The sequence below is a fragment of the Bos grunniens genome, chromosome 3, assembly GCF_055505025.1.
Source record: "Bos grunniens cultivar Pamir isolate PY7600 chromosome 3, Bosgru_T2T1.0, whole genome shotgun sequence".
NCBI classification, from domain to species: Eukaryota; Metazoa; Chordata; class Mammalia; order Artiodactyla; family Bovidae; genus Bos; species Bos grunniens.
Window position 1 is genome coordinate 23379681 of NC_141167.1, and position 13626 is coordinate 23393306.

A 13626-nucleotide genomic window follows, 5' to 3' on the forward strand; every position below is an offset into this window, starting at 1 on the left:
TTAAATTTTATTATTGTACATATCTGATAGATATGACAAATGATTATCAGCAATGCTAGCCTTTAAACAATTCACATCAATGGATAAAAGTAGGCAATTGTTGGCATAACACCCAGAAAAACAGATTACAATTTCCAAAGGAATGTAATCTCTAAATGACTCATAGTTATTTTGGTATCTCCCTCCACTACCTCTCATTCCTATTTAGAATCATTAACTTAAATTTTGAATTTATGAAAGATAAATAGTCATTTTTAAAAGCAAGCTACAAAAGAAATAAAGGCACATGTTCAGACTTATAACAAATGTTCATATTTTTATTTGTAATACTCCATAGCTGAAAATGGCTCAAAATTTTACATACAGATAAATGGATAAGCAAGTTGTGATATGTCCATATGATGTAATTAACTCAGTAATAAAATTATTATAATTAATAAATAAATATATATTTAATAAAACAAATATATAATTAATTAATTAAATTATTATATTTCAATTATTCCTCATTAAATTTTTTAATCTACTTTTAAAAATACAGTTAAAACACTAGTAATATTCTTTTATGGGGTACTTATATTTAATAACAATACAACATATACTTAAGGAAAGGATTCTTGGTCACTGGGGATACCTACCGTAGTGTCTAAAGCATTGGCATCACTGTAAGCTTTTTGATGTCTTTAAAAAAAGAGGCTAGGGAAGGGGTTCCATTTCTGGGACCCAGTGCAGATAGGATCGGCCTTTAATTGTCAGCAATCGAAAAATGAAATGTGAAAGCAGATCTTCCTTTTTTTCTTATTTTTAGCTGCCCTGGATCTTCACTGTGGCTCATGGGTTTTCTTTGCCCCGTAGCATGTGGAATCTTAGTTCCCTGACCAGGGATGAACTGTATCCCCTGCAGTGGAAGGCAGATTCATAACCACTGGACCACCAGGGAAGTCTCCCAGATCTTCTCTTTTGAAACACCTCACTGTCTGTTACTTTTCTAAATCTACAAGTACCACTAGTCTGATAAAAAGATTGGCAAAATACTACACAATTAGAGCTAAAAGAACCCCTAACACCATGTTTAAGGAGGTGGAATATAGCCTTATCCTTATCTATCTTTCACAAACTAGTCACTTACTTGAGCTCCAGAATCCAGAAGAAATTTCTTTCCAGGTCCTTCATTAAGTTGTCTCAGTGTCCAAGGGTGAATCAGCCATGCTGCTGTACTGATAGTCGGTAAGAGATACTACGAAGTGGGTCCTGTGTACCACAGCGTCCACCTATTGCCTGCCAGCTGAACTTGTTTTTATTCTAAATTGAAATCAATATGCTTTAATAGAGACAACAGCAAGGTGCCTGTTGTCTGTATTATAAAATCTCAAAACCACTTGCAGCTGCGCCTTGCATGACCTGAGAGAACTCATGTTATCTTTGCAAGAGACATGTACTGACATAACATGCCTTAGCCTGAAATGACATCTGAGCTCATCAGTCTTTATGTGTATTCCCCTGGACTTTTCCTTTACATCATGAGAATTCTGGGGAAATCTTAAGGGGAATTCTTTCTCTTATTAACAGACATATGCCATGCAAGTTACCTATGTAAGCACAATTTAAAATTTCCTCTTATTCATCGAGCCCTACTGAATACTATCTATTCTTCCCTACAACTGTTTTGTTTTCCTGCTGAAAACCATATTACATTCAATTTAGAGAAGGGCACAGGACAAACACTGGGAAAATAATTTTCTAAGCTGTTTTTAGTAATGAAACAATGGAATTTTTAAAGTAAGAGGAGCCTAGAGAAAGCTTAGACAGTCTGTGCTAGAAATTGTCTGGTCCATAGGGGACTTTAATGACAGCGTTCTAAAAAGGACATGAACCGAGGTCACTAGTGCCACGAAGTACAGCTATACGAGCTTATGGAGGACAGAACTTACAAGCTGATACGTGCAGGACCATGGACTAACCTCTAATTCTCCCTCTTTCATAGCAAGCTGTTCCGAGGCCAGGCACTGCTGAACTGAAGGCAGCATGGAGAGAGTTCCTCCTGTGATCTTCTGCTGTAATGCTCTACTTCTAAGACATGAGAAGTAGGAAGCATTCATGTGACTTTAGTCTCGTATGCATGCTAAGTTGCTTCAGTCATGTCCGACTCTGTGTGACGTTATGGACTGTAGTCTGCTAGGCTTCTCTGTCCATGGCATTCTCCAGGCAAGAATACTGAAGAGGGTTGCTGTGCCCTCCTCCAGGGAATCTTCCTGACCCAGGGGTCAAACCCAAGTCTGTAACAAGTCTGTGAATATGTCCTGCAAGGGCAGGTGGGTTTTATTTTTTTACCACTAGCGCCACCTGGGAAGTCCTGACTAGTCTTAGCCTGCTTTCTTGAGCTAACTCAGACCTTTTGAGCCATTTCTGCTGAGCTCCAAAAGGAGGGTTTGGAAATGAGGGCCATCTAGACTTTTTCCTCTATATCTCTGACACTTGGAGGTTCAGTAAATATTCCTTCCCACTGTGTACACAGACTGGACTAATCTGTTTTTGGACCAGAGGAAAGTTTCACAAGGATTCAAAATTTGCTATTCTTTCATCCACATAAACTTTAGGATTACCTAATAATTTTCAGTTTAAAAAACTGTTGGGATTTTGATTAAAGATAATTGACATATTGAGACTTCTGATCAATGATTATGGGTATTGCTCAATTTATTTGAGTCATCTTTATCTGATTACTAGCAAGTATAATTATCTTTTTGTTAGACATTAGGGGATTTCCCTTTGTGGAAAACACATAATAAAAGTTTCTCTTAGATGAGGATCCTGGGAAACTGTCTCTAAAATGTGGAATTGGATATAGGAAGTTTAATTGGAGTATATACTTGGGATCAACACCAAGAGTCAAGTGAGTGAAGTAGGATTTAGCAAGAACAGTTGTTGAACTGTGATGAAGCAACAATGAAGGTTGGTACCACAGGAAGCTGGGATGGTCCATTAGGGTTGCTCCACCATGAGGTGGGGTTGGGAGTTGTAGACCCGCGTACAACTATAAGGACAATCATTGGTACAGATTTTCCTTGTACCTGAAGAGGATGCATGACCTGTGACAAGGAAGCTTTGGTTTGCTTTGGTTGAGGACAACTCCCATGAAGGCACTTAGCAGAGAAATTGTAATCACTGGCATCTTGGGAATGGGTGACTCAGTCTTGAAGGGAGATCTGGAGGGCCTACCAGAGCATCTGCTATATACCACCCCATGCACTGCTTGATCCATGTGCATTCAATAGTAAATTAATCTAGAAGTCTCCATGCTGTCTTTTCCGAGTGAGCTTACAGCTGATCTTAGGGCCACAACTAACACCATCTCCCTCTTCTGCTACTTATTCTAGATTCCTCAACCTTTCAGCTATTCCTCTCACAGCATCTCTGTGAGCCTATGTAGCTCAACTAATGTGATGACTGAGCTTCTGATCCCTGAGATATGTAAGACCTTTATTACCACAACCTTCTCAAGTGATGAATGTTACATTTTACCATTTGCTATTAATATTTGACAAGTTGGGTGTCAAGCAGCAAGAAGGAACTTTTGGAAGTCATGGAAATGTTCTATACCTTGAATGTGGTCATGACTACAAGATAGAGATTTCTAAAAATGCCTCACACTATATTTTAAAAAGGTGCATTTTATCATATATAAATGGTATTTCAATAAAATTTTTTAATTGAGAAATGGAGTAACAAATGAAGCTCTAATGGATTATCTGGCTGCCAAACTATGTAAATTATATACTAAGAACCTTAAGTGTTTGTTGAAATGACTCAGAAGACTTAGTTTATTAAAAAGGTTTTATTACAAAGGACATAATCCAGTAACAACAGAAGGGCATGCACTGAAAAGAGTTTGGAATTCCCAGAAGTGGTCTTCTTGGTCTACCTGTAGGGTAGCCTCACGCAGAATATGCATTGCCTCCAGATCTCGGATCACCACTGTGTTTGGTGAAGCATTCCAGGGCTAGAAAGCCCCAAATCTACCTATGGGGGGGTCTCATATTGAACTGTTCACATAAATCTATTCCAGCTATGTGACTAGACTTAGGCTTTGAACCCTGACATTACCTATTCCCTCCCCCCACCAAAATCTGGTGCTAATCTTAAATAAGATTATCATTCCTAAGCAATGAAGACAGACTGATGCTTCTGGCTTTGTAACAACTTACAGACCCATGGTTTCAGAACACCATTTATCTTTAGTTGATAGATTTTACATTATTTACCAAGGGTCAATAGCTCTAGAGATAAGCATTCAGTCAATCCAGACCAGCTGAGATTAACTGATGCTGTAAACAAACATAGTCTTCCCTCCCGCCTTCGTATGCCTCTTCCTGATGATAAGCATAAATTGCCCCTGTCAAGATAGTGGCAACTTTCCTCACCTGCTATTTACTTGGCCTGAGAAACCCAAACATTGCGTGGAACTTCTGATTCCGGCTATGATGAAGTAACAAAGATAGGACCTAACATTAATAAACAATGATTAAACAAGAAAAATAAATAAAACACACGAAATAAATTTTAAGAAATGGATTTTTTTAAACTGTGGAAACAGACACAATAAAATCAATGAGGCAAGTTCTAAATCATCTAGGCTTCTGGGAGGCAAGATCTGATTACAGTTAGAGGAACAGAGAAAAGAAACAAAAGGCCTGGCTAAGTTGAGAAGATCTAATAGATTTCAGGAAGATAAGGTAGAAGGAAAAAGTAAGGCTGAATTCCAGGAAGAAGGGATCCATGAAGGAAAAGAGCTACCGAAATCTTCAGTTAAAGCACCTTGAACATTTCTGATTATTAAATAGTACATGTATAAAGTAAAACTCCACGAAACTGGGCAAAGGATGATTAATATTGCCTTAATACCATCACCAAAGGCACTACAAGAAAATTGCAGACCAAAATCCCCTGTGAAAACTGATTCAAAAATCCTCAACACAATACTAGTAAATAGAAGCCAGTAGCATATTAAAAGGGTTATACAACATGATCAAGTAGGATTTATTCTTAGATTAAAAGGATGGTTCAATACAAAAAAATTGATCAAAATAATATACCATATTAACAAAATGAAAGGAGAAAAACCACATGATCATCTCAATTGCTGCAGAAGAAATATACAACAAAATTCAAAATCCTCACATGATACAAAAAACAACTAGAAATAGAAGAAAACTGTCTCAGCATAAAATATATGAAAACCCACAGTGAACATCATTCAGTTCAGTTCAATTCAGTTGCTCAGTCGTGTCCGACTCTTTGCAACTCCATGAATCCCAGCATGCCAGGCCTCCCTGTCCATCACCAACTCCTGGAGTTCACTCAATCTCACCTCCATTGAGTCGGTGATGCCATCCAGCCATCTCATCCTCTGTCGTCCCCTTCTCCTCCTGCCCCCAATCCCTCCCAGCATCAGAGTCTTTTCCAATGAGTCAACTCTTCGCATGAGGTGGCCAAAGTACTGGAGTTTCATATTCAGTGGTAAAAGACGGAAAACCTTTCCTCTAATATCAGGAACAAGGTAAGGATGTCTATTTTTGGCACTTCTATGAAATGGTAGATCAGCAGTAAGATTATCTGCTTGCCAATTCGGGAGACATGTATTCAATCCCTGGGTTGGGAAGTTCCCCTGGAGAAGGAAGTGGCAACCCCACTCCAGTATTCTTGCCTGGGAAGTCACATGGGCAGAGGAGCTTGGTGGGCTTCTGTATTGGCAGATGTATTCTTTACCAATGTGTCATCTGGGAAACCCATGTATATACCACTTACATCTTTTGTCTATTGATGGATACTTGGATTGTTTCCAAATCTTCAGCATAGTGCCTAGTTCACAATGTAGTATTGTGTTCTTCAAATTTTTTTGAAAGCATAGACCTCGTGTTAAATTGACCACAAACACACACACACAAAATCAAACATAAAACAAAGGGACACGGAAACTTTGGGAAGTATTGGATATGTCTGTTACCTTGATTGTGGTGATGGAATCACAGGTGTTTGGGTTTGAACTCATCAAATTGTACTCATTAAATATGTTCGGTTCTTTGTATGTCAATTATACTTCAATGAAGCTCTTTTAAAAAAGAAAAAGAGTTCATGATTAAAGTACAAGTGCTCTTTATCCTAAGCTATTGACAGAAATGTTGCCTCTCAATACTGACAAAGATTCTTTGCTTGATCTAACATTAGTCAGGGTCATGAGGCTTTCCTAGGCCCATCTGTGCACTTCCTTATAAAATTTCATTTTACCAGGAACCTTGCTAAATCAGTTTAACCAGAATCCCCACACCCCTCTCACTATCCAATAGCCTCAATGTCTGACCAGGTTCCTCATCCTCCACCATTACCTATATCATGCCTGATCACCTTGACCTGTCTTCATTCAGCAAAAATCCCTTGTCAGATTTCCCCTTACTCCTGATGTTTCCTCTTAGTGCTTTTGTTCACTGACTTCCACTCTGCTGCTTGGCAATAAATTCCCATTTGCCCCTGCTGAATTTGGAGTTGAGCCCGATCTTTCTCCCCCCACTGTAAAATTCCATTCCATCCTACTTGATGGTCCTGCATAAAGAATGTATGACCATCTTTCACAAATATCACTGAATATTTTTGGTACCATGGTGGCTCCCTTGGAGAGAGAGTTTGGGACTTCATCCTAGCAGTCTTCAATATTTTGTTCGCATATCCTCTAAAAGGATTTAAGTAACTCTGTAATCCCTTGAGAGCGTCCTAGGTAGTTCAGTGGTAAAGAATCGGCCTGCCGGTTCTTTGGCAAAGGCAGCAGATGATCTAACCAATTTAGATGTTGCTGTAAAAGTATTTTTAAGATATGATTAACATTTAAATCAGTAAACTTAAAGAAAAGCAGACTACCCTCCACAGTGTGGGTAGGCCTTATTCAATCAGTTGAAGACCTTAAGAACTAAAACTAAGATTTCCCAAAGAAGAAAAAAGAAGAAAACATCTGGCTCATGGCTGTAATGTAGAAACCTTGCTTCTATTTCCAGTTTGCAGAACTATCCTGCAGATTTTGGACTCAAGACAGCAATGTCAACTCTTCCTCAGATCTCCAGCCTGCTGGTTTGCCTCACAGATTTTGAACTTACCAGTCCCCACAACAATCTCCTGACTCAGTTCCTCTAGTATATATATTTATAGACAGATATTCATACATATGTGTATTATATATATGATAGACTAATTAATATATATCAAAAATGGAAATTAATATAATTACCTCTCCCTGACCCAAATGACAGAATTCCTGAAAATCGCTGAGCCCAAAGCTAAAATCCTAAAAATAACCTTGCTAAATTAGCAGTTTCTCTCTCCATTAGTCATTTGGAGACCTGAGTTTGATATCTTTTATTATATTTTTACAGTTAAAAGTGCTGATAAAAGTTTCCAAGAAACAAGCAATATCCCTCCATTTCTAAAACTCTGGTAGAGAAGAGAAACTAAGCCAGAAGCTACTTCTTCAGAGAGATACAACTGATGAATCTTTGACAATACTAATCATGGGGAAAAAGTAAATATGAATAAACAATATTAAGAATGGAAATCACAATGTAATTGCAAAGTCAAGAAAAAATAAAGGTAATAAGACTGAAACAATGATTGTATACTAACATTGGAAAATAGATGAAATGAGAAAATTCACAGGAAACAATCAACAGATTATGGCAGAGACTACCATTTTTCCTACAGTATTTGTTATCTTGTCCTTCTATCTCATTAGAACTTTTTTTTTTTTAAGTGAGTACGTAGCCCAGTGAAATATAAACCACATTATTCAGCATCCTTTGTAGTCCTGGAGGCAGATGAGACAATTAAATATAAGGGTAATGATGGTCCTACTCTGAAGAAATATCCACAGAAAGAGGGTGTGTTCTCTTTACTTTGGTTCAGGTACTTTTATGTAACTGCATGGAAAAACAATACAATTGAAGAGATAACTGGTGACTGTGGAATGGACCTCCTGCCTTAGTGAGAGAGAGGAAAAAAGACATTGCCGTCTTGTTTAAGCCATGATTACTTGGAGTTTGCATTAACCTGCATCTAAATCTAATCTAGAAAAAAACAAAATTGATGAACTGGATTTCATCAAAATTAAAAACTTCTTATCAACAATACCATTAAGAAACTAACGGAAAAGACTTCAATCAGAAGAAAATATTTGCAATGTATACATCTGACAAAGGGTTTGCATCCAGAATATATAAATAACTTTTACAACTCAATAAAAAATTTTAAAACAACCCCATTGAAAAAGATTTAAACAAACACTTCAGAAAAGAAGATATATGAATGGCCAATAAGCACGCTAAAATGTGTGCAATATTACTAGGTGTTAGGGAATTGCAAAGTAAACTACACTGAGATTTCACCTCAGAGTCACTGAAATAGCTAAAATAAAAACACTGGCAACACAACACCCTGCCAAGGATGTGACAATTAGAACTTCTATATACTGCTGTTGTGTCCAAGACTGGCAGTTTCCAGTAAAGTATATATCTGCCCAATAACTCAAAAATTTCTACCCCAAGGCCTTAATCCAAGAGCAATGAAAACACATCTACAAATCTCTTTGTATAAGAATGTTCATAGTGGTTGTATGGTCAGGCCACTCAAGATGGCCATTCTCTTGCTCTCTGTATCTCTCCTCTGCTCCACCAGTGTTTGCTTTAGCTATGCCTTAGTTACATGACGGATCTTCTTTCTTCCCCAAGTCCCAGGTAATGATTGTTCCAGCTTTAGATCAGAACACTCCACTATGCTTCTCAAAAGGATGGTTAGGGACATGCCCCTTTGCTGTTTTCCCTGGTAAACAATGAGCCCACTAGATATCAATTGCCACTATACTGATAACCTCCCCTGCCATCAGACTTCCCTTGTGGCTCAGCTGGTAAAGAATCTGCTTGCCATGCAGGAGATCCAGTTTCAATCCCTGGGTTAGGAAGATCCCCTGGAGAAGGGAATGGCTACCCACTTCCGTACTGTTGCCTGGAGAATTCCATGGACAAAGGAGCCTGGTGGGCTACAGTCCATGGGGTCCCAAAGAGTCAGGCACAACTGAGCGACTAATATTGTCACTTTCCTCCTGCCACCAGGAGTGAAGTCTGTCTCCACGTCTTGCCTTGCCATCCACAGTACATGGTGGAGTGTGGCTCTAGGACCTTCCTTCAGACATGTAAGCTCCCCCATTCATTAAACCATTGATATCTCTGTTGCCAACTCTGGGCTCTTTCTTCAGTCTTGAAGCTGGGTAAGCACAGCCCTTGTAGTCCTGTCAAAAACCAGAAATAGTCCAAGTGCCCATCAGAAGGCAAATAGATACAATGTGGTGTATGGATAAAGGAAATATGCTATAGGGCACAATGAACAAGTGCATGCATTTTTCAAAATTCTTTGAACTGCACACACGATTTATTTGTTGCACTGTAGTGTTAAATTATCGGAGAAGGTGATGGCACCCCACTCCAGTACTCTTGCCTAGAAAATCCCATGGACGCAGGAGCCTGGTAGGCTGCAGTCATGGGGTCCCGAAGAGTCGGACACGACTGAGCGACTTCACTTTCACTTTTCACTTTCATGCATTGGAGAAGGAAATGGCAACCCATTCCAGTGTTCTTGCCTGGAGAATCCCAGGGACGGGGAAGCCTGGTGGGCTGCCGTCTATGGGGTCTCACAGAGTTGGACACGACTGAAGCAACTTAGCAGCAGCAGTGTTAAATTAACCTTGATTATAAACAGGAGAATGATTCTATTGATTATCCTCATTGTTAAGGGTGGGGAAAGATAAATTAATTGATAATCAGTTGACCCAGAATGGGAATTTTTCTAACTCCCCCTAATTTTTTCCTTCCCTGGGGACGTTTACCTGTCTCTACATGTTAGAATCTCCTTGACATTTAACAGAGCTCATTCCTGAGGTATGAGTGGGAAAGACAAAGGATAAAGAGGAAAATACTGAGCCGGGGAAATCTTAGAAAATTTTATTTTTGAATATTGGCCAAAAGCAATAGTAAAACATGGTAAGTTGTTCATACATGAAAAGATTCACTATAAAGAAAATCCCAAGGAATTGAAAACATGAAACAAAACAAAAAACTCCTGGAACTGATAAGCAGTGATAGCAAGATTGTAGGATACATGGTTAATATCCAGAAATCAATTGCTTTTGATTCTATCTTTGCCGTTCCTTGGGAATATGTAATTATCTAAAAATTAAGATTCTAAAGTGGGAAATTTTATCTACTCTCATAAACTACAAATATCTGTAATCTTGCCTACTTTTGATGACTTGAATGCTGATAATCCATCAAATGACATCAAAAATTGCTGCTCCACCCTTTGAGATTTATTGATGGGACATAAGCCAAGAAACCCACAAAAATATCTGAAAAATGAGGTAATTTATTTTAAAATCATCTTATACTGAAACACATGCACATCTGTAGCCCTATCTCTCAAAGAAAATTACTAGTAATGTAAGCAGCTTTTGGCAGGATGTAGTTTTTTGCAGGAACTTTACAGAAGGACCCTTTGTCTTGTCACTAACCTTAAACCAGGCACCTCTGGCTCTACTCATCTCCAGCCTAAGTGCAACTTTCAAATATTTTGATCACAGAATGCCTTGACTAATCTATTGGTTCTTTCCATACATCAAAGCAGAAAATGAAGAATAAATAATTAACAGATGACTAGATCTTTTCTCTAGCATCCCCTTCAGTAATTCTGGCAACAAATCGTGTGAACAAGACAGAATCTAAAGAAAAATCACAAGAAGTTGACAAGCCTGCACACAGTGGGGGATGGAGTCTACGTTGACCCCTATCTCAGTGATTAACTGAGACTGTTACTGAATTTGAGCTCGCTCTGCTAGCCACATGAGAGGCCAATAAATCTGAGGGACGAGATACTGAGACAAAGAATATGGCTATTTGGAAAGTCGGCTGGCCTAGGAGATGGGAGACAAAGTTTGTCAGAGTCCGGATGCCAGGTTCTTTTAGAGGGTCAGAGAGAGAGGCAATGAACAATTTACGTAAAAAGGCAGAATAGAGAGAGAGGGGGAGTGAGGAACTAAAGTCAAAAGAGTCCTCAGTCTTGCAAAACATCTCAGGGAAGGGCCAGCCTTTGGAAGGGGGTGTGTTAATCTCTTCTATTCACAGGTGGGCAGGGTCAGATTATCTTTCCGAACCAAGGCACTTTAGTTTACCATCAGGCAGAGGGGCAGGGTCTTCTGAGGCAAGTTATTATGTATGATTGTAATAACAAAAAACGAAAAGCAAATCAAAGAAACAGCTTCCAACATGGACTCAGAATTGGCTTCTTACCGACTCAATGGACATGAGTTTGAGAAAACTCCAGGAGATGGTGAAGGACTGGGAATCCTGGCGTGCTGCAGTTCATGGGGTTGCAAAGAGTTGGACATGGCTGAGGGCCTGAACAACAACAGGAGGACTGCTTTCCTTTTTCCCTTTAAAGAACTTTCATGACAAAGCAGAATCTTCAGAAGTAGTTTTTTGGGGGACATTGAGTCCATCATCTCCCCAATTTGCTGGCATTCTGACTAAAGGCAACTTTCCTTTCTACCATCAACTGCCTCTTGGGTACTGATTTTCCAGCAGCAAGCAGCCAGTCCTAAAATGGTATGAGTAACATTTTAGTAAGTGTTTCCCTGGTGGTTCAGGTGGCAAAGAATCTGCCTGCAATGCAGGAGACCTGGGTTCGATTCCTGGGTCAGGAAGATTCCCTGGGAAGGAAATGGCAACCCACTCCAATATTCTTGCCTGGAGAATTCCATGAACAGAGGAGCCTGGTGAGCTACAATCCATGGGGTCGAAAAGAGTTGGATATGATTAGATAACATTTTGGTATATTTTCATGAGTGCTTACAAAACTTCAGCATGCATGAGAATCACTTAGAGAACTTGTTAAAACACGCACCACTGGGTTCTACCCAGAGAGTAGGTGGAGTTTCTGATTCAGTAGATATAGTCAGGTGGAGTCCAAGAAGTTCCAGGTAGTGGCAATACTATCTATGGATATCCAGATCACACCTTTAGAATGACTGATAAACACCATAATTGTATTTTCCAAATTAAACTAATTGAGAAATAATACAAAGATTAAGGCAGATTGTGAAATAAAATGTCATTGCAACATTTTAGTCACTCAGTCATGTCAGACTCTTTGCAACCCCATGGACTGTAGCCTGCCAGGCTCCTCAGTCCATGGAATTCTCTGGCAAGAATACTGGAGTGGGTTGCCATTCCCTTCTTCAGGGGATCTTCCCAACCCAGGGATCAAACCCAGGTCTGCATTACAGGCAGATTCTTTACCATCTAACTACCAGAAAAGCAATAATAAATCATTGGTATAAGATACACTTAGCATATATGAGTGGGTGGGTGATTCATGACTCTAGGATTTAGGCATATGACATAGAGTCAGACAGCTGCTAAATTTACCTCCGCTGAGAACACATGTGGTCCACTGGAGACGGGAATGGCAAACCACTTCAGTATTCTTGCCTTGAGAACCCCATGAACAGTATGAAAAGGAAAAATGATGGGATACTGAAAGAGGAAATCCCCAGGTCAATAAGTGCCCAATATGCTACTGGAGATCAGTGGAGAAGTAACTCCAGAAAGAATGAAGGGATGGAGCCAAAGCAGAAACAATAACCAGTTGTGGATGTGACTGGTGATAGAAGCAAGAGCAATATTGCATAGGAACCTGGAATGTCAGGTCCATGAATCAAGGCAAACTGGAAGTGGTCAAACAGGAGATGGCAGGAGTGAATGTCGACATTCTAGGAATCAGTGAACTAAAATGGACTGGAATGGGTAAATTTAACTCAGATGACCACTATATCTACTACTGCTGGCAGGAATCCCTCAGAAGAAATGGAATGGCCATCATGGTCAACAAAAGAGTCTGAAATGCAGTACTTGGATGCAATCTCAAAAATGACAGAATGATCTCTGCTCGTTTCCAAGGCAAACCATTCAATATCACAGTAATCCAAGCCTATGCCCCAACCAGTAACACTGAAGAAGCTGAAGTTGAATGGTTCTATGAAGACCTACAAGACTTAGAACTAACACCCCAAAACGATATCCTTTTCATTATAGGGGACTAGAATGCAAAAGTAGGAAGTCAAGAAACACCTGGAGTAATAGGCAAATTTGGCTTTGGAGTACGGAATGAAGCAGGGCAAAGGCTAATAGAGTTTTGCCAAGAAAATGCACTGGTCATAGCAAACACCCTCTTCCAACAACTCAAGAGAAGACTCTACACATGGACATCACCAGATGGTCAACAACGAAATCAGATTGATTATATTCTTTGCAGCCAAAGATGGAGAAGCTCTATACAGTCAGCAAAAACAAGACCAGGAGCTGACTGTGGCTCAGATCATGAACTCCTTATTGCCAAATTCAGACTTAAATTGAAGCAAGTAGGGAAAACCACTAGACCATTCAGGTATGACCTAAATCAAATCATTTATGATTATACAGTGGAAGTGAGAAATAGATTTAAGGGACTAGATCTGATAGACAGAGTGCCTGATGAACTATGGAC

At 39.4% G+C, this 13626-nt stretch overlaps 1 protein-coding gene across 1 annotated transcript in view; it reads right to left on the bottom strand.

Moving 5' to 3' along the window:
• Window positions 1-13626, bottom strand: part of LOC147375306 (selection and upkeep of intraepithelial T-cells protein 7-like) — a 48976-nt gene that overhangs the window by 26866 nt on the left and 8484 nt on the right. The window contains exons 4-5 of the mRNA XM_086394044.1: window positions 4422-4502; window positions 1962-2070 (exon numbers count right to left, since the gene is read on the bottom strand). Coding sequence (XP_086250170.1) covers window positions 1962-2070; window positions 4422-4502 — 190 coding nt within the window. The remainder of the gene's footprint in view (window positions 1-1961; window positions 2071-4421; window positions 4503-13626) is intronic.